The sequence below is a fragment of the Haemaphysalis longicornis genome, unplaced genomic scaffold (assembly GCF_048455015.1).
Source record: "Haemaphysalis longicornis isolate Haplotype H1 unplaced genomic scaffold, Haemaphysalis longicornis Haplotype H1 scaffold_3, whole genome shotgun sequence".
Lineage (NCBI taxonomy): Eukaryota > Metazoa > Arthropoda > Arachnida > Ixodida > Ixodidae > Haemaphysalis > Haemaphysalis longicornis.
This window is the reverse complement of record NW_027526335.1, coordinates 213962111-213988043: the sequence shown is the minus strand read 5'-3', so window position 1 is coordinate 213988043 and position 25933 is coordinate 213962111. Positions and strand designations below refer to the sequence as shown.

The 25933-nt window shown below is 48.2% G+C and overlaps 1 protein-coding gene across 1 annotated transcript; it reads right to left on the bottom strand.

Moving 5' to 3' along the window:
* Positions 1-1149: 1149 nt before the first annotated feature.
* Positions 1150-25861, bottom strand: Tmem18 (transmembrane protein 18). The gene is made up of 4 exons (XM_077705058.1): positions 25608-25861; positions 19286-19403; positions 9868-10016; positions 1150-5288 (listed from the first exon to the last, which is right to left on the bottom strand). The coding sequence occupies exons 1-4, from the start codon at positions 25683-25685 to the stop codon at positions 5178-5180; spliced, it is 456 nt and encodes a 151-aa protein (XP_077561184.1). The 5' UTR covers positions 25686-25861; the 3' UTR covers positions 1150-5177.
* Positions 25862-25933: the final 72 nt, after the last annotated feature.

Here is a 25933-nt window from a genome sequence, read left to right as displayed (position 1 = left end):
AGCTATTGAAATTGTTTTAAATATTGTGCTGTCAAACAACTTGTATCTTTCCAAGAGTACGTGTTGTTTTCTTTTCAAGAGTACGTGTTGTTTTCATGTGCTGTTTGCTGCACCTTCTCACGGTTCCCTGGCCTATGTCAAGCTACCGCAGTAGCTTACAGCTGGGGGACCATCCAGTGTCTCTGGAAATAAAGATTGATTTGATTTGATAAATGGATAGGTGAACTGGCTGCCTCCGATGCATGCAGCTGCAGCCCCTTGCCTTCACCAAAGTTCACGAAAAACTGTGCCCAGGGACAGAAAATGAAGGGTGAATACATTTCCATACACAAGTGCACAGCAATCGGGCAGGTGGCTGAAGTCGACTGCAAAACATCAGTGCCCCAAGGGCTCAGTGCCCCAAGGGCACGCAAGCTTTTGAGGCAACACAGCTGCACCCTCCTGCCAGCAACAGTCCATCACCTACTGTGCAGTGATGCACACGACACCACTCCCCTCCCTAAGACCTCGCCTTCTGAAGTCTGTTACCAGGTGGGTACAGTCGTCCCATGGGTTAGCTGGAGCATCACACCTGACCTTAGCATAAAATATCCCAGAAGTTCCTCAGAAAAACTGTTCAAACAAATGCAGAGGACCTAACAGCCCCCTTAAACTTGAAAGAAATGTGGCAGTTGTGACTGAATTACCCCAAACCACTGCAGGAGGAGATGGTAAGTGAGGAAAGCGTCGCTCCAGCTAAGCCTGTAGGCGACTGCACAAGCCAGGCACCTCCAACGCAACGCAGGAAGTTGTTAAATGTGCCACACCCTGCCCTGAAACAAACCTAAACAATCCAAACTACCATCATTTATGAGAATAATGCGCACAGTCAGCCAAAATAAGATTTCACAGCAAAACAAAAACCACTGGTCTTAAGCAAAAATTTTGGCCCTGCTGGTACCCGAACCTGGGTCGTTCCAAGCCAAAACCCACGATTGCACCCCTAGGCTACTGAGGCCGCTTGAAGGGAACAAGCAGGTTTGCTGGGTGCACACAGGAAGTGGCAAGCTTGTACGCACTAGGGAACGGAACCTCACTCCCCGAGGTGACCGTCCCACCACACAGAAGCAGGACACTACTAGGCCAGGCAGAAGAGAGAGAACGACTGAGTGGCAAAAAGAAGAAAATATATTTCTGGCCAAAGCCACCACTATACAAAGAGGCTGCGGCTTCAGCAACGCCTCACACGAGAGAGACAGCACACACAAAGTATCACAGCTACAAGACTGGCCAGGGTGGTGGCAGTACGCTACACGGCACGGGGACAAACACACTAGTACATATAGGGGGACGACCGCTAGGAGGCTCCTGTTCATTACACTGCCCACTGGCACACAGCTACACTACCCAATAAGGTTTGGCTAGCCTGGCTTATTCGAGGAAACTCGGGTCCTAACAAGTGGAGTGGACTGTGCCCAGTCTGCTATCTCATATCTGCAGCTAAAATGAACTAAGGCTTGCTACACCGATTCTCACTCATTTCCAAAGCACAGCAACAGCACACACATGAAAAGGAGCTAAAAAAGATGTTCTCGACAATAGAGCTGGTTTTTTCCCCCATACAATAACACGAATTCAAAAGCCAATCCATACAAGACGCAAAACATCTGCAGGGTACATTGTACTTAAAGAAAGAAGAAAATGTCGCACAAACTCGATGTGGACAAAACAGAGAAGATACGACATATACCTGTATCTGTCATACCTTCTCTACTTCGTCCACGTCTAGTACAAACTAGCTCAGCAACAGGTGTTGTTAAGTTAAACCATTTCTTGCCCTCGACTGCAACAACCCATCTACCCGATTTGCACATCACACTGAAGAACAAGAATTAAGCTTGAAGGGGATACTGTCTGCAGCTCCCATCATGCCAAGCCGAGTCACAACCACCTCACTTTGAGTGGCTGCACTGGCACACAGCCCCACTGCTAGGCTACCTGCCGCTCAATGAAACTCGAGCCTACTTGTCACACTAGGCACTGGCAAGCAGTGAACGCACAACCCACTGGGTGGGACAACCACTTCGTCCAACAGAGGGCAAGCTGGAATGATCGGCACATAACAGAACAAAAACACCCTGAAATCTCGTGCAGGCACTACCATACCATTGCGGGAGGCCACACTGCCAGACAGAAACTCCCTTTCAGAACGAACATCACTCCCACCTGGTCAGTTTTGAATGCTTCTCTTGCCGCCTCTGGCAAACAGATTAAAAGGTTGCTCCAAAAGCCTGCAAGAGGCGTTCATCTTCCACTCAAGGTGCTTCCTGACCACACGTCGTACCAGACTTTGGTTCAGTGCACACTCGTCTAGCAAATCCTGTTGGAAGGTGCGATGTTCGCCGCACGAGATTCCAGAGGACGAACTGTGGCTCTGTCATGGGGGAAAACATAGGTCTACAGGTGGGAATAGACTAAACACAAACAGGAAGCTACAAACTTGAAAACACCAATCTGAAGTCTGTGGTTGACACAGTAATGGGGCTCGAGCACAAGCGCAAGGGAGGAGATGCGAGTTTTTAGTCAACTATGAACCTACATTGCCTACTTGCCTTTTTAGCTATGCAAGTGGATCTGCATCAAGAGGAATGGCACCATTTGTGCGTTCCAGGTCATATTCCTTCGTATTTTGCCCTGTTGCCAACAGTACACATGTGCAACTATGAGCAAAACACCAACCAGGCCATTCCATTTGTCTGTCTTTAATGTTGCCCTGTCCCATTCAAGAGCTGGAATACCTGTTCTAAGCCTTAAAGGGACACTGGAGTGAGTTTGTCAAGCTCCTTTTTTTGCTTCTATCGTGTAGAACGACTCAAATAAACACACTTTTCATCGTTTACTAGTCGATAAGGCAGTGTTTATTTTATAAAGCCCGAAAGAAGAGAAGCTAACATGTGCAGTCTGCGGTGGCCGCACCAACTAACAGCAGTGTCGTCCATAGAAGGTGCTACGTGATTGGACAATGCCCACGATTAGAATTCAAACCAGTTTCGGTTTCGGTTCTGTGAAGCGACATCCTTGGCATCCAACAGCACCGTTGGCTGGGCATTCTCGACATCTCAGTAATCAGCATACCGTGCTTCTGCCATGTTGTTGGCTGCAAAATGTATCAGATAAGCCTACCAGCACGGCTTAGAATCGTAACAATCACTAGCCAAGGCATGCGCAGAAGATGAACGCCCTCCGCGTCACCGCAGACGCTCAAATGCCATGCGCTTTTCCCGCATATTCGGAGCTTGCCTGGCTCGTGCCTGTATCACAAGAGGTGTGTTCGCACATGGCCAAGGGTTGGCTGATTCAGGACTGTGCCCGCAAGCAGTCGGTGCTTATGGCAACACCATGCCAACGAGAACTCGCCAGCGCGCCAGTGTCAGTCTGCACGCGTTCTGCGAAGTCGCTCATGGAGCAGTGAACGTTACAGTGCAAAAATGGTGAATTCACTATAAAAAACATTTCCCAAAAACAAATGAACCAACTTCAAAAAAAAGAAAAGAAAAGAAAACATGCACTATATCGGGAATTAGAACTTGCGAATTGCAAGACAACAGACCTAGTGCTCCACACCACTCTGCCATAAGCCAGCACTGCAAGGGTGCAAAACTATAGTCTTAATGTATAGCCTGCTTAGATTTCTATCCATTTTTAGCATTCCACGCAGCTTATATGACTATTTCTTGAACAGCGCTTGTGCAGTAAGAGTCCCCCAAATTTCCACAATATTTCCTGTCTAGCAAGTGCAGTCTTTAGGCGGAAAAGCATTTGCAGATGTGTGGTCGTGCTGCTGACTGCTGTGCTAATTCACCCAGGGCAGAAACTGCTTCCTGCACCCTAGTTTTATGCTGTACGGTAAAAGTTCCGGTTCATTTTATTCCCTTAGTACCTATATTGACTTTGCTGACTCTTGTACCGCCTCCAATTGGCCTTAGATTTTTATACCAGTGTACCAGTAGGCGAAGCATCGCACGTGCACTTGTGGGGAGCGACTTGGACTTGGAGCTTGATACAATCTACAAACTAACAATCTAAAGGCACAATGTTCCAGGTACAAACATGTCATGGCTTAGTTTCGAACCAGTGACCGAGTTGCGACGACCCGCCGGTGGCCGGCCAACTAAATGCCCGGCCGACTGATTCTGTTGGAGGGTCGGCAAGCCGTGCAGTAGTGTAGTCGAGCCAAGCCATGCTGTTTTCACATTATACGGAACGTCACAGGAAATTGGCAAGAACGATGCAGAGAGGAGGACAGCATTGTCAAATCGATTTTTCTACTGAATAAAGTCGTGCAAACGCAGCGAGAGTGGCCGAAACACGGCCTAGAGACTCCACACTACAATTTGTGCTAGTACTCTCGCAATGCTTACAAATCACTTCAGTGTCCCTTTAATTCAATGTTTTGCTAGCCTGAACACGAGATGCTCATCAGTGGGCCAGCATATGTGGAATTTACCCTGCTGATGCTACGTGTGATTTGTTATGTTCCTTTTTATAACAGAGAGAAAATTACCAACAATAAATGAAAAAGTGTGCTCACGTTGCACTTAGGCCAAGTGCAAATAATAAAAGGTGCGCTTAAAAGAATGGCAGCCTTCATTTATATCAGGTGATTTTCAAAACATCCAAAAAACACTGGTGGCAAACAAGAAATGCACACAAAAAGACATTGCAATTCCGCTGCCAAGGCTGCTCTGCACTCCAGAGTGGTCGACCAGTACTTCCAAAACATACTTGATGCCACGCAGGAACCAAACAGGGCAGAACAAGCCGGCACTTTCTGCAGCAGAAGTGACCAGAGGTGGGGAGGAACAGACTAGCAGACGGCAAGAACGCAGTCCCACCACAGCAGACTAACAGCAGAAAACAAAAACGGGGCCTCCTTGGAAGAGGCACGTATCGTGGGCGTGTCGGCCCCTTCGCAGACGACGGGCACCGACCACCACCAAGTGGTGTTCCAGACACCAGGGTTGCTGGAGCACCTCAGCGCTGACTGCACACGGGCCCTGTTCAGAGTGCGTGGCAACCTCGAAGCAACTCCACACTGTGCCTTCCGACGGGGCACACGTGGGACGTTGAAACGAAGAGAGCGAAGCCACAGTGGTGCCACCAGCGAGGGGGTCCCGTCCACAAGGCACCACACTCCCCTACTCCTGCTTGGCCTCCTTGGCCTGCGACCGCTGCCGACGGATCTCGCGCCGCAGCTGTGCCTGCTTGAGCCTGATCATGAGCGTCCCAGAAGTCCACATCCACTGGCCCTGCACGGGCAGAAGTAGAAACAGCACCTTACCGAGAAGGCAAGTCGGACAAGTTGGTACACGTGCATAATGAAAAAACAACCAGCGCAAGAAAGACGAGGCGTCAACAAACGACTGCGCGAGCACTATCTGTCCATCCAGAGCTCTTCCCTTTCTAACTTGGCCCCTCATTGCGACACATGTGGCTGTACACCGGCTTTGTCTCACACAATTGTGTTGTTCAAATGCACTAGAGCTGTGCACAGGTTGAAAATTTGGGCACAGCCCGGGCCCGGTGCTTATCGCAGTAGGCCCGGCCCGACCGAAGAAGGCCGGCCCGGCCCAGCTGCGTGTTTCCAACCCAAATACCGTAGGGGCCCGCGCCTGACTGGGGCACGTTTGGAAGCGAAGACTACCTAAAGCCGGTAAAATGCATCGTAAGGGGAATGACAACAGGCAAAACCAACATCAAACGGGCCAAACAGCCCCAATTAAACATAACAATCATGCACATATCCCTATTGCAGCTGTCCTTCGCTCAGCTACATACGAAAGAATTGAAACCGACATAAAGGTGACCAAACCGCCAACCTAAAAAAATGATCAACTAAAAACCCCCCCACCACGGACAAATTCATGGTAATAATGAAAAATATTCAAGAAAAGTAGCCAAAACCGAAATGGCCCAAACCACCGAAAAAGTAAAAAAAAAAAAAAAGAGCTGGAGCTCACCTAACGGGAACAAAACCACCCGGCATTTTATGTAAAATTTCATAATGTTCCATAAATGAATTAAAACAAGCAATTAAAAACAGAATGGCACCTTGGGCATTTGAACCTGAATTCTTGCGACTGCTATCCAGAAATGGAACCATTGTACTTGCTTTGTTGTTTCGTCAGTATACCTTTCCTTTTCTCAAAGAGTATATAGGGCTGCCGGACTCGGTCCCTTCCTTTTATCGAGATGCAAAGTACACGCGTGCATTTATGCACATTTTATCGTTGCCGTTTCACTACGTTCTATACCGACTCGTATCGCTTATCTATAAAGTTTCAATCATATCAAGTGTTACTGTTTAGGCGGCTGTTGGCGCATTTAAACCACCCTACTCCCCTGTTGCACTTTTCCTTTCGTCTTCGTCTGCCGGCCAAGACACCCGAGGGCACAGGCCACCACCTCCTACCACCAGCTACACTCACCACGATGTTTTCCCGTCGAAACAAAGAGCAAAACCATAGCTGAATATCACCTCAGTCATTGTCAGCTTCACTTTTGTTGTATCAGAGAAGGAAACGCAACTCTGAATACGGCACTGCTACAGAAAACAGATGGAGACGCAGGTTTCTCTAGCAGTGTTTGCAGTTCAAAGTGTTCCATCTTGAAAATTTTTTTTTTGCCCGAACTTAGAGGTGAAAACTAGTCACGCTGAATTGTCCTTCGTTGTACTTCTCTAGGCGGTGTGTCGCTCAACCACATGTGTTGCTCAGTTCATCCCAAGACATGCGGTTTCAGATCTGTCACACTTACCGGCTTGCCATACGCCCACCTGTGCCTCAGGGCCTAACGATAAGTCCCGTGGAATGTAGAAAGAAACCTGAACCGTGCTTTTGCCGCGTCAGCAACATGTAGTTTCTGTGATATCATAGAAAACCCAAGTATTGCTTCCCTGTGCCGGGCCAGCCCGGGCCGTCAGGACGGCCTGGCCCATCCGAAGCATTTATATTTCAGCCCGAGTCCGGCCCGGGCCCCGGTGAAAAGTAAGTCGGGTGGCCCGAACCCGGCCCGTGAGCCAGGCCCGGGCTTCCAGGCAAGCCCGAGCCCGTGCACACCTCTAAAACGCCCTAATCAGCATTGAAGGGAGGTGTCAGAGGCTTTTTACATATCTAAAAATCGTGAAACTTGCGTAAGCCAACCTTCTGTGACCTTGCACAAAAGCAAAGTCTGTTATCTTGCAGAACGTGCGGCTTGGCAAGGTGCAGGCTAACGTACTGATCCTTTCTTGAGTTGAACTGTTTTGACATGTGGGGAGTTTTATGTATATATGTTTATTTTTTCTGTAAGTAGCGGCGTTGTGTTTGTGGCCTTCCTCGTCCCCATCTTTCTCACGCTGGCTGTTTTTCTCATTACAAGCACCTTGCCAACTGCCACGGCCAGTGCCAGGTGGGTCAAGCTCAAATGGAGGTATGGCACGCCACAGCTACGCACGGGCTACAAGGAGAGCACAGAGCCGAGGGTCGTTCGGTCACTGTCAGCCCAGTCAGGCTTCCTGCAGGACAACCCTGATGATCCGAAGCTGTTCAGCCAAATACCGGAGGCGAACCTTTAAAACACTGAAGATGAACTCCCAGTTTGTTCGAGCTCACGCAGTGGTCCCATCACCAGACTACATGCGTGTCAATGACCTTTCTTATATTCGAGCCAATTTTCAGTGCCCCTTTGAGTTTGGATTAACGACTAGTACTACAGCAGGGAGCCCAGGTCTTGTTGCGGTGAAGAAGCGCTGTTTGTGGTGTCCCAGGGAGCCTTCCTGGTACATTGGCACCGGCCTAGTTTGTGTCAGACCAGGCAGTACTCTAGTGGTAGCAGCAAGACCTTTTCACTTGAACTGACAGGTTAGGCCAACCATAGCTTCTACAGCTCCTGTTCACTGAGCACGCTGATTGCTTAGAATTAAATAAAGCGCTGAATAAACCTGAGCAATCACAGTGGCCGTGGGATGTATGCCAAAATACAACCGAACATCCAATGCCCACTTTGGACGGCCATTGTACGTCCACTGCACATCCAGGTTTGAATGTGCATTTTCGGGCGTACAGTGGACGCCCAGAAATGAATCCTGTACAAGTCTGAATGACATCCACCAGTGGGCGTACAAAGTCACTACGAAGCATTAAATGATGGCTTAAATTGGACATAAAAGCAAAAACAAAAAGCTACTTGGCTTTTCGATTAAAAAGATTTTGTACATCAGCACAGTAAGTTGTATATTGCAAGTTACAATCGCAGTAATACTGCAGTAATTGCAGTATATGCAGTAATAATGCCTATTACTGCATATTTCTAAAATTAAGCCGAATTTTTTTTTCTTTTTTGAAGCACCTCACTGACTCCAACGATGATGTCATTGGGGAAGGATATAAAAGAAATGAGAATAGCTAACGAAACGTGTAAAGCAAAGTTCGCTGTGTTCATGTATGCCTCTGCCCGGTAGTGCATTGTTCTTGTGCGGTGTAGTATTCATTGATGGAACACGAGTGCGATTCTGGAAATTTTTACTGAACATCCACAATACATCCAATTTTGGACAACCGACTGGAGGCACGGAAGTGTAAAGTCGGATGTCCCACGGGTGTACATGGTACGTTCACCAGCCCTGAAACAAATGTCCTATGCTAGAGCCGGGACGGGACGGACGTACAGTGGACGGCCGATGGACATCCGGTGGTTTCTCGTGAAAGCCTTTCCCACTGCTACAACACAATCTACTCACCACCTTCCAATCTTTAGAAGGGGGAAACAACCTCGAATTTAGCCACGACTTTTTTTTGTGTGTGGAAGCAAAAAAAGTGGCGATAAGTGCTGCCTGAGTAATTTGGTTGACTCCTCGAACTTTACTCATAGTGTGGCCGTGAAAAGTTATCTCTTCCTACCTTTAAGGCAAAGGATGACTCCAAACTATGACAGAGATCAAAATTTTTTTATTCAAAGGGATGAAGAAGTTACTTTGCACAATGATTTTTGTGGCGCATGTAATTCTTTATTCAACTACCTAACTCTTTCCCCACCGTGGAAGAAGCGCCCTTTATTGTGGGTTCCAGTGACGCCTTTTTATGCAAGAACTGTTGCAATAAAAAATACACAAGGCATACAAAAATAAAGCTAGATACTGGATGGGCTTTTGTGTAACATAGTTTTTGGGGAAAAACAAGGGGTGGAAATGAGAAAAATAAATTTGTCATCAATGACGAAATTTTTATAAAACTTCGAAAAATGTTAGGGATACGGTTGTACCTCGAAAGAAAAATAAATCAATGGCATTTTGAAATATAAAAATTTTTTGTGTGTGCATTGACAAAATGACCAGTAAAATTTCAATTTCTACCTCAAGCCATTTTCCAGGTACGAAAAACGACTTCTAGCCTTTCAGTTGCGCATGCCATTGCACAAAGCAAGCTTCTCTCCTCAGGCGAAACACCAATCTTCCTCTCAACGAGAAGGCAACAAGTCCTGTCCAGATAAGATAAGCAACATTCGTGACAACTGCAAAGCCCCAAAAAGGCTGCACAGAAGTGCAAGCCAACCGGAACAAGAAAGCAAAACCTTTGGATAACTGGCCACCAGCTTCAACCGGCCATCACCTTCGACGCTAGTACCCCTGCTGCACCTCTCAGAACTGAATTGCGATAATGCCACATCGTCCAAGCCTCGCTGCTGCTGATAATGTCATAGCAAATTCACTGAAGGTGCCGCAAAATCACGCGATTTGCAGCATTCAGACGCTTGCTCCAGAAAAGTCTTTGGGCTCCTCCTCCACTGAAAGAAGTGGCACATTGATGCTGCAGTGCGCGTAGTGATGTACAAACAGGCAGCCCTCCTCACCACCATGATGATGCAGTTGAGGAGCAGAGGTGCGGAGAAGACGAGGGAGATGAACATGCCCTGGCTGTCAAAGTACTGCTGGCTGGAGAAGGCTTGCCAGTGTTGCGCCGCCAGCTCGTTCAGGGCCTCCGAGAAGTACACCAGCAGCACTGCGACACACGTAAATGGGACACGAGCTGTGGCAGCCAGGCCATTCTCTCCATGCAACTGCACTCTCTGCATGCAGCCTGGAGTTTCCTCCATCTCTCTCCTAACCTTGAACGTGGGCTAATGACCCCAAGATCCCACTTCATTACGGCACCCACCAGCCAACAGAGGCACACGGCCCCGTGCAAGCAGAGCCACTTTTCCTCTTCCCCAACCCAAGCCCCTCCTACCTCCATTAATGTTGCCTTCATAAAGCCCAAATACCATGCACACACTGACCCATTGCGAGAGAAAGGCGTTCCAAGTTGGCCCCGAGCAATCAAGCCCCAGGAGGGCATTTCCCCTCCCCCACTGCTGGGCACTCCCCCTGCGCTTTTTAACTACAGAGCACGAGGAAAACGACAGGAAAAGGCTCCTCCTGTACAGGCCACACGCTGCCTGCTATTCTGCCACATGCCCTCGCCAAAAGCAGCGTGCCAGTTTAGGAGAACAGGAGCACCGGCCACCTGGCTAGCTTGGCCCAAGCAACGTAGAGTCCTGGCCACGTTGCCCAGTAAGCAGGCACCCAACGATGTCAACAGGTGACTTGGCCCACCCAGCTAATATAGCCTGGGCTGATGCGGCGATAAAATGTCAATGATTCCTGCACCTCCATACCCTTACCATTGCTGCTTGCACTGGTAGCCAGTGTTGATGGCACCTCACTCTTTCGCATGCTCCCAGCTGCCGAGCAAGAACTGATGAGTGACAACAGCGGGACAACCTGCCAGGCTTAAATCCAACGCCCACAGAACCTGGAGCATGTGGGTGCTTGTGGCGCCAGGGCAGCCAAGGCCAAAGAGTGCCAAGGTCATATTTAGTGGTCCTTCGGTGTCATTTTAGTGTCTAAGATGTGTATGGTACAAGTACGATCCTATTACTAAAAGAGCTTAATATCGTATTCACTCGCGTAATGAACCCACCTTTTTTCCAGATAATTCGGCATGAATTTGGGGGGAGGGTTCGTTATGCGGGAAAAAATTGCAACAGTTTTAAAGGTTGAAATTTCATACAATGAAGTTGCTAAGAGAAGCACTGTCAGAGCCTTGCCATTTTCGTAAAAACAAGTAGGTAATTATGTAATCAAATTTCTTTTTTATTCGCAACATGCTAGTGGGTCCCTACTCGCCATGGAGCTATCCTTCTTAGTAAAGTCGCTTGCCACCTCCCATTTATTGTCGGCCCACAGCACCCCGTCTTGCATGCTATCAAGGCACTCCAAAACTTCTTTTTCTACGCCGCGAAACTTCCCTTCTTTGGACCCACGAAACACACGGCGATCCCTGTTCCCCGCCCAAAAACCTCGTTTTCGCCCGTAGCGTACACGAAGTGCCCCCCAGCCACGCGGTTTCCATGTGCATCAACGCACGCTCCACCACCTTCAGTTTAAATCCGGCTGTGTAGATCATGTACTGGCCCATCATACGGCGCGCACTAGGAGCACAAAAAAAGGTCGGAACACAGCTGAACAACAAAAACACGAGCGTAATGGCGAAGTCGTGGAACCTCAAGAGCAGAGGAGTGCGGAGTACACTTAGTGCTTTGTTCGCCCACCACCAAAACCAGCCATAGCAACAAAGAGCAGAGAAGGAGTGCGGAGTACGTCTTGTGCTTTGTTCGCACGCAGGAACGTTTTTACGGCGCAAAAAGGTTCGTTCTGCGTTCAGAAGGTGGCGCTCCGCAAGCGCACAATTTTTAAATTCTTAGCCACGGCATTCGTGCTCACGTCTCTTGCTACTGCTGAGATTTCTTTTCGTTGGAATGCGTTTTTAGCATTTCTGTGCATACTGTAGCGTGATATCAAGTTACTATGATGGTCTAAGGGATCAGCAACCATGCTGAGATAAAAACATATTCCCGCAGCATTTTTATTCAAAGTGACAAAAAGTGAATTCTCAGGAAGACAAGTGGGAGGGAGGGTTCATTACGTGAGTGGGTTCATTATGCGAGTAAATACGCTATATGGGTGTAAGGGGCCGTGATAATAAAAATTTGATGATGGTCATAATGGTGGATAAAGGTGACCACGATGGGTGCATAACCCTCGGTAGCTCTCTTAATGCTGAGAGATCCGAAAGTTACATGTGGTACAAGATGAGACTTAAAAAATCGGCTTCAGCGAGATATGATAAAACAAGTTTGTTCGTGACCACTGGTTCGTCTCCTAAAAATAAAGAGGGATGAAGGGGAATTCTGTACCATTTTTAAAGCAGTTTTGCTGGCTGAGCCGTATACCACACTTCCATAGTCCATGCGGGACCCAACCAAGGTGGTAAAAAGATGCAAGAGGCACTGCTTATCTGCACCATAAGGCTGATGAGCCAGGACTTTCAGTATGTTTAATGTTTTTAAGCAATTTAGTTTAGTTTTCTTTATATGTGATATAAACGTCAGTCTTGTCAAGGACAAAGCCCAGAAACTTGTGTTCTTTTGTGACAGCTAACGGTAGTCCATTTAAAGTAAGGTCAGGTTCAAGGCAGAGCCCACGACGTTTAGAGAACAGGATACAGGTAATTTTCTGTGGGTTTAATTTAAAGCCATTCTCTTCTGTCCATTTAGAGTTCCTTTATACATAGTTGAATCTAACTTTCACACATTGAGAGGTTGCACGACTTGTAACTAATCTGTACATCGTCAACGTACATGGAGCATGATATTGAAGGTGGCAATGACTTTCTGAGTGTGTTCATTTTGATAATAAATAGAATAAAGCTCAGTACTCCACCCTGAGGAACACCATTTTCTTGTACAGACACTCTGGAGAGTGCCGTCCCAACCCTCACACGAAATGTCTGTTCTGACAAGTAGCCTTCTATTGTGTTAAGCATATTTCCTGATATACTAATAGATTTGAGGTCACGAAGAATGCTGTAGTGCCAAGTAGTGTCGTATGCCTTCTCTAGATCAAAAAATACAGAGAGACAATATTGTTTATGTATGAAGGCATCTTTGACTTATGACTCAAACGCTACCAGCTGGTCTGTTGTGCATCTACCTGAACGAAATCCTGCCTGGCAGTTATCAAGGATGCCATTATACTCAAGGAAATACGTCAGTCTTTTGTTTATCATTTTCTCAAATACCTTACTTAGACAACTGGTGAGGGCAATGGACCTCTCCCTGTATGTAAACACCGTGACGTCACAAAGCGCACGTGCGCGACGTGTGGCGCCTGCTGGCGGCCGCGAAGTGCGGTGGCGGTTGGCAGAACGCACCTGCGCCGACGGCCCGGCCTGGCCGCGCAGCGCCCGAAAGGAACGATGTGCTGTTGGTTCGGGCCGCCACTGGCCGCCTACATTGCAGGTGGGGGTCTAGCTATCCTAATGGGAAACAGCGCAAAAACAAAACTTGGACAAGAAAGACAAACGGGACGAAGCGCGTAACATAGCGCTTCGTCCCGTTTGTCTTTCTTGTCCAAGTTTTGTTTTTGCGCTGTTTCCCATTATGAACCTATACCAACAAGCCCAACTCGCAGTTCTTCTAGCTATCCTAGCTGTGGCCGTCGCACCTCCATGTAGCTTTCCGCATCTACAACCTCCGCAACACTTTCGTTTACTGTAAGGTCAACTGAAGGGCGACGCTTTCGGATAATCAGTGCGTGACAGAACAGACTAAACGAGTCATTCTGAAGGTTGGTGCTGTTGTGACGCATTCCAAGGATGTTTTTTTTTAAGATTCTTTGTGTTCGGACACATACCAAGGAAAGCTCATTCATTGTTGCTTTCGAGGTCCGCTTAAAGGAGCCATGAAGAGAAAATACAACTTTGTTTAATTTGAAAGAACTAGGATTCAGTATCTCACTCAGCTCTATTACAGCCACGAAAGATGTTTTTTTAACGAAAAAAAAGCAAGAAGTATTTAAAAACTTTCAAATTTTGCACCACAGTGACGTGTTATGAGCAAGAATGACGTCATATGGGCAAACAATAAAACATAATTTTCAGTGCGTTAACTGCACGTCCGCATTCAAGTGATGCAGTCAAATGGAACTAGAGGCGCCATTACAGACATCCAGTCATGTGTCGTCGCGACAGGTCAGTTAAGCGGCCGCCAATCGCACAAACAAGGTTCCGTGACGTCATAGAAAAGTTGCGGGAAATTGGCTAGGGGGTCGCGACTGCTTCACACGTTTTCTTTATTATCTCCATTATTTGTTCAAAGATTGCGATGATATTGGTATCATTGTTATCAAGACTAAGCAGTCTTTCTAATAAACCCAACTTGTATATTGTGTTCATGGCTCCTTTAAGCTAAGCGCGGTGCCTCAGGCAGCGTATATGCTCCCCTTTGCGTCGCCCGGAGACAGTGGCGTACTCACGGTTTCATGTCGAGGGGAAAAGGAAAGGTAAAGCATGAAAGAATTAAAAAGTAAAATAAGCAGCAACGAAACAAAAATATGAAGAGCAAAAGCCAAAAATTATTCCGATAAAAATATAGCGGTGGTGTCATTCTCTATGTGATTGACCGATTGTGTTGTTACCTTTTTCCCCAGTGAAATCGCGAAATGGTTCATTGTCATTGTGAGAGTAACATACCAGCCACATATGGTTAGTGCGTATAGCTTGCGACAGCACACTGAAATAATTTTCGGTAGTCAACATTTCATGATAGTTAAAGTTAGTGTCCTTGTACGCCCGTTGCATACGCTAGCGTCAGGAGGCCGCAACAAAAGAATACATTCACTGAGTTTGTTCGCTTAGGGCTAACACATTTTTCGAGTTTCTTCGAGTCGCGTGAGCGGCCCATCTCGCGCCGAAGGCACGATGCTACATGTAAGCACAGCAAGCATCTCTGTTCTGCCGCATCCTCAAGGCAGAATATAATTGATCAAGGTAAAAATTTATTGCACTTACAAGCAATGAATTTCGGTCGTCTTGAACAGATCCCCCCCATAAGACCAAACTTGTCGTCATTGATCTGGCGGCAGGTGGCTATCGCGGATCCCTCGTGGAAACATTTATTTCGCGTCGCCTAAGAAGGTTAGGCATTCATTGTGTTTTTAATACACTACTCTACCTCCTCAAAACATGACAATATTTCACAGCAAGAAAATTTACCTCTGCCCCCCCCCCGGCACTATTTCACTTGACCAAATTTCTGCTGGTGCTGCATGATAGCAGATGGTTGGTAAACAGCATCATTTCATGGCACGAATCAGCGCGGACTGCCAATGTAGACGGTATGACTGCGCTTTGGAGAACAGCAGAAGTTCGAGAATGGGAAATCTTGCTATGAGTAAGAGCAGACCATGTCGCTGCTTTGGCTGCCAGCCTCTTCGGCACATTGCGTGCATCTACAATACACGCCGAATTTACCTCTTTGGTGACTCCGAAAAGTCTGGTGCCGCTGATTCTGCTCGCAAGATTTGCGTAGCCGAGAGCAAAGCAGCCCACCGACATCAGAAAAGCCAACACACAAACAAAAACTCCACTTTTGCGTGCATCTAATGCAGCCTCACTGCATACGCCCCGCGCGCCGGTCGGAATGTTTTGCCAACCACCCTCCCGGCCACACCCAGCACGTGCGCTTTCCGTGACGTCACGGCCTCCGCATGACGTACCCCAGGAGAGGTCCATTGGCCGGTAGCTTGTTGGGAGCGAGGCATCTTCCCCTTCCTTCAGTATAGCCACTACAATTGCCTCTCTCCAAGAGGTAGGGAAGCGTCCTGCTAGCCATATTTTGTTGCAAAGACGAAGGAGTGTTTCAAGGGTGTCTGGGTGAAGATTCTGGATCATGGTGTACGTGATTCAAGTTGGCCAGGTGAAGAAGCCCTACATGTGCCGAGAGCAAACATCAGCTCCTGCATAGCGAGTTCAGAGTTGTACCGCTCTTCTGATTGTCTGTTATCCCGAATCGGCTTGCGTTCCACAGATTTCATGTACTGGATTAATGTATTTGTGTAATGGGCAGAGCTCGATATGTATTCAAAATGTTGTGCAAGTGCATTTGCTTGGTCTAAAAGCGTGTCACCAGTAGCACACACCAAAGGCATGTTGTGCGTTTTCTGTCCTTTGAACTTTCGAATTCTATTCTACACTTTCCGCACATCTGCATACGAATTTATTGAAGTTAAAAAAGACCACCAGCTATCTCTTTTGGCCTGCCGGTGAGTGCGCCTACCCAGTGCCTTTGATCGCTTGTAGGCTATAAAGTTTTCGGCCGTTGGATATCTGCGTAGGACACCCCATGCCTTACTTTGGGCCTTTTGCGCAAGTCTGCATTCTTCATTCCACCAAAGCCCCTGAAGATTACGAGTACCGCTCAAGCTCTGCGGAATGGCACTTTCGGCAGACTCAAGAATATGCGACGTGAGGAAGCTACAAGATTCATCAATGCCTAAATGGCTGATGGTAGTGTAGGGGAGTTTTGATTTTTCCCTAAACTTTCCCCAGTCGGCATCACATTCTCTGAATTTTTTATGTGGAATTGAACTGTGGGGGCCAGATTCTGGACATCTTAGGGTGACTGGGAAGTGGTCACTTCCGTATGGGTTAGTGTCCACTCCCCATTCAACAAGCAGAAAAAGAATGGAAGAGCCTATAGCCAGATCTATGTGCGAGTATGTGTGGTGTGTTGTACTGTATTATGTGGGCTGTTTGTTATTTAATAGGCAGGCTCCGGATGATAAAAGAAACTTTTCCAGCAAGCGACCTCGGGCATCTGTGCGTTCCGACCCCCAGAGGTTCCGGAAGTTCGCCAATGAAGGATTTGAATTCTGAACTTGACAGGTGGTAGTCAGGAGGAATGTATAAGCAGCAGACTGTAACTAACCTATTAAAATGATTGCCCGGACCGCCACTGTTTCGAGGGGAGTAAGTAGCTGAAGAGATTGACAGGGAACAGATTTTTGCACGACAATTGCAACACCACCAAACGAATGAGTGCAGCTGTCTCTGTCTTTCCTGAATTATTGAGTGAGGAAGTTGGTTTGTGTGGGTTTTAAATGTGTTTCTTGTAGGCACATGATATTTGGCTGGTGTTTTTGCAGGCTTTTATAGACGTCATCGAGGTTTCTCATTAGGCCCCTACAGTTCCATTGGACAGTGTTGTGAAGAGCCATAAAAGTCCACAAAGAAAATTGATGCTGCTAGTAGAGTAGTTCCATTGTTCAAGGGGTCTTTTATGTGCGTATTATGTGTTCTGTGTAGGAGCTGTTACCCTGGGCAGTGGCTTTTTTTGGCGCTCGACGGAGTGCCGTCTCTCCTTGGACATCTGTGATGCCGGTGAGGATGGCGTTACACCCATTTCATCATCTGATGCCCTTGCAGTTGCCATTGGGTCACGTTCCTTCGCACGGGCGCCCCGAGAGACGCTTGGTGGCCTTGGCCCATGTGCAGGCTGCAGTGGGGCAGATGAAACAGCGGCAGCCGCTGCTCCCATGTCAGTGTTCGCAGTACCCCCAGAGCCACAGAGGGGCATTGGAACAGGCACAGGAGTGGCGACACCACCTCCGAGTGTGTTTGTCGCCACTGTGACTGCGGAGTCCGCAGGCAGTGTGATGGCGTGGGCTGCCGAGGGCAGCACGGTGGGGGCGGTGGCGGGACCAGGTCAGCGGTGCTGTACTGGGTTCCCACCGAAACCTGACGCCGCCCCACCCCCCGGCGAGTAGCATCTGCATAGCTTCCTGAAGGAAGCATCGCGTGTCTTTTCCGGGCCCCTGGGTATGAGATGTTTTAAGTTACTTTGAGATTTATTTTTTCCCTCTCGTCTTTAAACTTCTGACAGGACCGAGAGTAAGCGGCATGAAGCCCATCACAGTTACAACATTTGAACTGTGTGGTGCGGCAATCATCCGTCTTGTGATCATGCTCTGAGCATTTTGCATATCTTTCTTGGCCTTGACAGTTGTTAATACCATGCCCTCAAAGCAGTGTCACGGGTTCGGGATGTATGGTCTCGTCTGGCAGTGGAGGAAACCTGCTTCTACGGACTCTGGTAGGGTGCTACGGTCAAATGTCAGGATTATATGTTTGGTTCTTAACTCTTTTTCGTCGCGCCTCATTGTGATACGTCTGACTGCCGTAACACTTTGCTCACGCAGGCCTTCCGAGGATATCAGCATCACTTTCATTGAGAAGTTCAACTTCCGAGATAACTCCTTGGCAGCTATTGAGGGTACGGTGGGGTGTCACAGTGATCGGTAGATCTCCAATGATTGTTTGCTTTAGTCAGTTACAAGACTGTTATTTACTCTTGACTTCAATCAGCATGTCACCAGAGGTTAGCTTTTTTGCCTCGTAGTTTTTTCCAACAACACTTTCAATAAATTTTGCAATCAGGAACACGGACTTGGTGGTGATTGGTGTTTGTTTGTCCACTGATTGAATGACCAAAAATCGTGGGAAGTTCTCCGGGTTTGCGAACACAAAGTTTGAAACTGGCTTGAAGATGGCTTTGGTGCGGGTCCTCTTCGGGGCCCGATCAGGTTTAGAAAAGGGTTTAGAAAATACCATGCGAGATAGTATAGAGCAGGGAACAGGGGTGCTTTCTTCTCTAGCCTTACCCTGATAACTAGAGAGGTACCGGAGCTCCCCGCCCGCTAAACGGACAGGGAGCCTATCGGCCAGAGCTTGACCAAGGCTCCGACGGCCACTGTTAGAGGCTTCTGCCCCTCCGCCTTTCGACTGATTGCCATGGTTGGTAACAGCGCAAGTGTGGGGGCTCGGGGTACACGGTGTCGCCAATACCGTCACCAAGATTGCTCAAGGTGCCCCGTGCGGGGCTCACAGAACCTGGCAGAAAGTCTAATCAGCCCACAAATTTCAGGACCTACTAGAATAGGCAATGCCTCATCAAGTTTTTCTCGCAGCCATGCCATGAAATCTGAGGCCAGGTGTCGTTTATCAGGCCAAACCAAAAAATGCGGCAGACAGTACTACACAGTGCTGCTACTGTTGACAATTGTGTTTCTCCTGTGACACCCTCTCACTTTGCTCTTTGCTTTACCCCCCCTCCTCCCCAAGTTGGTTTCTTCAAACTGTTCCTTCCTGGTAGTCGTAGCTACGCATCATATTCGTCTTGGACCAGGACGAATTCTTCTTCAACTGCGAAGTTTCTGTGAAAGCTGTATAGCTTTCCTTTGTAGCCGTATGGCTGCATTCAGGTGGATGTCGAACTTTACTTCATAGAAACTTACTCCACCTCAGGGATTTCCCCTAAATCTGGTCAATTATCACAGACACGGGTGGATGGCCCTCTGCTCTGCGGGAGGGGTGGAGGAAGTGCCACTCACGGGCCACGACGAAGAGCCCCGCCTGGACATTGCCTCGGTCCCTGGTGAGCAGTGTCAGGCTCAGGGTGACGATGTGGAACGTGATGAGGCCCATCAGCCACGGCTCCGTCCAGTCCACCTGCGCAACCGAGGGGGAGGGCACGCCAGCGTCAGCTGGTATAGCATCCACTCTGCTGCGCACGATGGCACTCTGCGACTACAGCCTTTGAGTGGCATCCCTTTGATGCTGCTCGACTGCTCGGAAAAGAGCTTGCGCCAGGGTTGTACTCTATTAATTACGCTTCCCAGGCCCAGAAATAGCCCTCGAGCTGTTTCCAACCAACTGGTTGATTTTAAACTTGTGGGCTGCCTTTGCTGGCCAACCCAAGAAAACAAATACCGGCACTACGTTTGCAGTACATTTCAAAGCTATCAAAGTGGCTCAACACTGCCCACGCAGCATACAAAAGGAACCCATATACGCGCCGTATATGGGTTCCTTAGAATGTAAAGCAGGAATGTTAGCCAGTCTAAAAACATTTACAGGCATCGTTGTCTTCACTTCCAGACAACAAGGCTTCAGTTATGCCTACGCACAAGTAGAAAAGAAACACAAACCAGCTGTCGAGAGCCAAATTGTGTAAACCTTGTTATTGTGGCCTGCACTGCTTTAAAATTATTTAAAAAATTAAAATTCCCAGGAGAGGAACTTGCAAAGAAATCCAAAAACATAGCGTGCTTTCTGGTTGCATAATTAATAGAACGCATCAGTGAATCGGCACATGCATTATGAGGCTTGTTTTAGTTTTTATATCTTTTAGCTGAAACAACTTATTTTTTTGTGTGTGTATTTAAATGTGTATTAAGCAGGTATTAAAGGAGCCATGAAGACAAAATACAAGTTGGGTTTATTAAAAAGACTGCTTATTCCCGATAAAAATGATACCAATATCATCGCAATCTTCGAACAAATAACGGAGATATTAAAGAAAACGTGTGAAGCAGTCGCGACCCCCTAGCCAATTTCCCGCAACTTTTCTATGACGTCACGGAACCTTGTTTGTGTGATTGGCGGCCGCCTAACCGACCTGTCGCGACGACACATGACTGGACGTCTGTAATGGGGCCTCTAGTTTCATTTGACCGCATCACTTGAGTGCTAACGTGCAGTTAACGCACTGAAAATTATGTTTTATTGTTGGCCCGTATGACGTCATTCTTGCTCATAACACGTCACTGTGGCGCAAAATTTGAAAGTTTTTAAATACTTCTTGCTTTTTTTTCGTTAAAAAAACACCTTTTGTGCCTGTAATGGAGCTGAGTGAGATACTGAATCCTAGTTCTTTCAAATTAAACGAAGTTGTATTTTCTCTTCATGGCTCCTTTAAGCAGGTGTGAAAATTTGAAGAAATATACTTCACTCAAGAGAGTTCTAATGCAGAAATTTCCCACAAGGCAAAAAAAACCCCTGCACATTGAATGGCTGGAATTGACATTATGTGATGGCCACATGCCGTCACGTAACAAGTAAAAAAACAATGTGGAAGGGATGGAAGTCGAAGCCAGGGACAAGAGGCACGTGACGCAGCCACTGCTGAACGCCAACAACACATGGAACACAGCTGGCAAAGGAACAGCACCGGGAGGAGAAATAAAATGCAAAATGAGCGTGCACACCTTGTGGCTTCCCGCAGCGCCAGGGGAAGTTATGATGTGCGTGCACAGAAAGCAGACTCAATTGCCCACAGGAATTGTTTACGCTTTTATTGGTTGGATTTTTCAATCAAAATGAAATTTAAATAGGACGGCATGACGGTGCTGTAAACTGTGATGGAGGGACCCGTTACCATCCAGCTGCACCGACTACTCTCATTGGCTGGCCCCGGCATGGCAACCACCTTTACGCAGCAGTTTATGCGAGAGCAGGGGTTCTTTTTTTGCGCAGCCAATGGCCATCCCCCCCAGCCAGGTTAGTGTGTCGAGCAGGTCAGCTGCTCTTAGTTCTAGGAACATTTGAAGAAGAAAAACGGACCGCACAAAACCGACGAGGAGAAACGCCTTCTTCCTCACTCCCCGAGCTGTGCTTTTCTTTCGTGTTCAACTGCACTGCCACCTGGTGGAACAAGGAATGAGCTATCGCCGGAGAACAACCAACATGATAGTAGTAATGCCTGAAACAGGGAAAGCACTTCTCTGTGGAATCTCAATGAGCACAAGTGAATAGAAGAGAGAAAGGAGTGCTGTCAGTTATCACAAAACTGAAAAGGCTTGCACCAGTACACAAAGGGCCTGATGCCTTCGTGCCACAGGGCCCCGAACCAAAAACCAGCTTTGCAGAGGACACAATGGAAGGCTTACCTCGTTCGCTCTGATTTTGAAACTCTCTGTACCCACTCATCGTCGGATCAAGGTTTACAACAATGCAATGGTCGAACAAGAAGCAGACCTCTTGACCGCTTCCAGGCTTCCCGAATTCTTCCATGAAACAAAACCTAAACCTCCGCCTTCCCCAGTCCTGCCCAGCACCTGCTGTCACATGCTTTTCACCACTATTTTTTTTCTTTTCTCCGCCATTTTCCTGCACACAAGCTATTGGCACATTTTTTTCTCGCACTCCTCTGGTCTGCGCAAGTTTTGGGAGGTGCTCACAACACGTAGCGTGCCGTGAAGGAAATAACGGCACATTCACTCACAGCCAGATGTTTCCAGTCACCTAAGCTGTGCTCTGGATGCACTTCAGAGAGAAATAGTGCACGACACAAACAGGCTAGTTTTTGTGAAAGCTGCATGCCACTTCTCTCAAGTGTCATGCTCAAGAGCGTACAGGTGTTGAACAAGGGGGCAGAAGTGGGGTGAAAGCCTGTCAATGAGCCCATTCACTAACTGCACCTTGATAATGTTGAGGCACACAGCCTGTAGCGGGTGATTCTACCCTCTTCCCTTTGCTCGAGAAGATTTCTGTGGCCTTTTTTTTTCTTCTTGGAGGCTCGTGAAAAACAGGGTGTGACAGCAAAAATACCCTCTCCTGTCCATTTTTTCCCCCCTCCAATAAACGAGTACTCATGGGAAGTGCACAGAAAAGCAAGAGTGGTTCATACCATGCGATTACAAATCGTCTGCGTCAAGCGTTAAACTCCTCCCTAGAGCATTCTTGGGGGTAGATGTTCCTCTTTTCTCGACAGAGGAGGCGAGAGTCAACCAGGGCAGGCCAGCGGGATATGTGAGCGGTTGGAATATCCACCCCCACACCGACAAACGGGAATGTGAAAAGCGCACAGTAACAGAGGACGAAAGAAAGACAAGCAGGTGCTTACCTAACCATCTACTATGCCGCAACACACCGGCAATGTAGCATGTGCTTACACACACTAAGCACAGATGACTGTGCAGAATAGACTGGAAAAGAGTAAAGCACCCATGAAACAGGCGATAACTACACACTGTACGAGGGGTTGGGTGAGAGGACCAAGCATGCATGCTTGAGAGCACGCCATCCTCTCTACAGCTTCCACGTTGCCAATATAGTCAGACTAAACTGTGCTCCTGCAAAAAGAGGGCCCGAGTGGCTGAAGAGTTCGGAGGATGCCCTATAAGGCCACACTAGTCGGGTCCCCTGATTTCAGGTAAAACATCATGCTGCCCAACATTCCCTAGGCTGAACGATGCTGGTCATTTCTACCCCAAAAATTCATCACTACCTTAACTATTTACATTTGCAAAATGCAACTGCGACCCGAAATGAGACCCTCCTGGCAAAGTCAAATATGCTGCAGGCACAAAGCTTGCGCTGTAATTCCTAATCAAGGTCAGGAATTCCACTGCAGTGAATCGCTTATGTGGAATCCTGCTAAGTTTGGTAAGTGGCCTGAGCTTCCCTTGACAGCCTTCGATTTTCACGCGGGAGGGGGTTGGGCGTGGGCACGCTTTAGAAGTGTTGCTAAGATGTAACTGCGGTCACACGACGGAAAAAAGAATTGGTACCACTTCCAGGTGGGAAACGTCGTATATTGCGGAAGGATTCTTCCAGGAACATATGCTTGTGTCAGCAATCACGGTGGAAATTATAGAGAGAATTTGACGAAGGGAAAGAGCAAGGAATTTTGAGGAGCTGGATTAGGAGGAAGAAGAGGTGAGGCAGGGGAAGCGAGTTGCAAAAGGAGGAAGAAAACGAGGAGCAGGTCGGAAGGAGCAGCTGCAGGTGTTGAAGGCAACGTGACAAGGCAGCGCTGTGGCATCTGCAAGGCACTGCATCACTGGCCCCACCAGCAGCTTGCAAGGATTGGACCACAAGCGACCCTGGACAACCGACAGCCGTGAGGATCCGGTGGCATCGCAGCACGACTAGGTCAGCGGCATATCGGTACAAAGGCCGATAGGGTGCCAGAACATTTGTACTACTGGCACTGACAGGACATTCAGGGTTAACGTACTGGAACATTTATTTGTCCACATGTACTTGCATACTTTAGTTTTTTTTTTTTCACTCTATCTTTTTCTCTTTTCGATAGGCAGTTGATGAACTGGAACTGTAATCAATTTGTCATGCGCGAAATTGTATGCGTTGTTGTGCAATCTCTTCCTTTCGTATGTGTGTGTACCAAGGTTGCTGCAGTCTAGAAGAACAACAAACCGAGCGACTTGGTAGTGGTTCATAGTGAAAAAACTGCGCGATAACACACACTTCAGAAAAAGTGTCGTTTGTTTCTTTTTTTTTTTTTAAGTGTGTGTTATTGCGCAGTTTTTTCACTATGTTGCTGTTGCCTGCAACTAGGTGTCCTGTTTAATTGCCGACTGACCCAAGGAGCTGGTGGGCCTGTCGGGATGCTTTGGCAGCTTTTTTTCTTCCGCCGTTGCCGTGAAATAAATGGGCAAATAAACTTTACCGTTACCTTAAAGTTTCTTCTTCGTACTTCGCCCCCTGTCGCTGTGATCCATTCCTTTTTGCTGAGGTGCCCCGCGACAGCTTGCCTTGGGGACCCAGGGCCCTTTACTAAATACCCCACATGGCCTCAGTTGATGGAGCACATCGTGTCAAGCGTTATGGACGGATTTCTGCAGGGACTCACCCAATATTGTTTGTGGGTTAATAACTACACACCCTCACGCCAGCGTACTGTGAAGGCCTTGTGGGTGTGGTTTATGCAGTTTTCAAGCGTACGATGAAAATGCCCCACAACTTGGCCATAACGTGCAATTTGTCACACTTCCCTTTCATGCTGTTCCCTGTTTTTTAGTGCACGTTTTCTTTGTCAAAGCTTGTTTGTGTCTTCAATAATATCGACAACGGGACTGATATTTCTGTGTTCATTGAAGTGGAACCCGAACTACAAACGACGAAGACGTCAGACAAGTCTCCCGCTCTGTAATAAACGAAAACACCTTAATTTAAAATCCGTAAACACAAAATGTGTTGCATTTCCGTCGCACGAACGAATGTGCGCACACGACAAAGCAGCGCAACCTCGATCCCGCTCTTTCAAGTTTTACGGGTGCCTTGAGCTGATTCGGCCACGGCCGCCAGTTCGATCCTGCACGTCCTTCGATTGACGACGGAAACTAACGGTCTGTAATCGTTGGCCCCTCGGCGGGCTGCTCCCACCGCAAACGCGGTTAGCCCCGCGTCGGACGTCGGCGCAACCGAACTCTAGTGATGCCAGACAACGCTATCAACCGTGCGAACGCGTGGGCTTGGATTTCTTTTTGGGGAGCCGCAGCCAGATAACAAACAGCGATACTCGAGACGGAGAGGGACTTCCAGCTGTGTCAAGCACCTCGATTGCGAGCGCGCTGCAAACGGCTAAGCTTGTGCCCGTCGGCAGAATTTAGTATCATGCACCGCAGCAAAAACACGCGGCGGACACAGCATGCGCGCACAGAACAGCTGCGTGCACCGCTTGCATACGCGTCGTTCGCTTTGGACAGGTCGCTTTTGCCACTGGGTCGGGCGGCACAACAGCAGACGCCGCGTGCAGTGCAGTGTAGCCCCACTCCGAACAGAGGCTGGTGCCTCTTCGAAGGCCCCGAGAGCGGCCTTCCAGCGATGCGGAAAGACACACAGTCATTAGCGAAGCATGGTGTCGTTTTCCGTCTCGGCACAAACACTTTCCTCGCGGCGCAGCTTTCGCCTACGCAACGGTAAGCGCATGTGCGCAAGGAGGCGTTTGACGCCCCGTTCAAGCTAGCGCCGGTGCATGTTTGAACCGCCGACACGCCGCAGCAGTGCTACACGTTCGGCGATTGCTGTGTACGATACGGCTAACGAGACACGCTTGTGGAATAGCACAAAACGCCGGTGGATCGCCGGGCAGTTTACGCGGCGATCGTAGCGGCACGCGCTACTCACTTGGACCAAGATGCTGCCGATGTTCAACGTGCCGCCGGGAGGAACCATCGCGTCTGTCACTTTTTCGACACGGGCCATACGTGAATGCTGATACCGCGCGGCGAATGCTTTATCGTGCCATGTTAGCAAACACAGCGGCCGCACGCGACGGCCCACAGATCGGGAGTGGGGAGCAGAGCCAGTCACACGCACGCAGGCTACAGCACCAACGGCACAGCTGCGGGGGGAGGGTACCCTACACCCGCTTTGCAGCAGACTATTTACGTAACTCCTCGACTCCCTTTCCTGGTACGCGTCGCTGACGCTGGGCTTCAACGAGCGCTAGT

Excerpts from the sequence above, each read along its gene's own strand:
- Tmem18 (XM_077705058.1), bottom strand. The coding sequence starts at position 25,685 with ATGGCCCGTGTCGAAAAAGTGACAGACGCGATGGTTCCTCCCGGCGGC. Across the intron at positions 10,017-19,285 it reads GGGGCTCTTCGTCGTGGCCC|TGCTGCTGGTGTACTTCTCG; the intron begins GTGAGTGGCACT and ends CGTGTGTCGCAG. Across the intron at positions 5,289-9,867 it reads TCAACTGCATCATCATGGTG|GGCCAGTGGATGTGGACTTC; the intron begins GTGAGGAGGGCT and ends CTGCCCGTGCAG.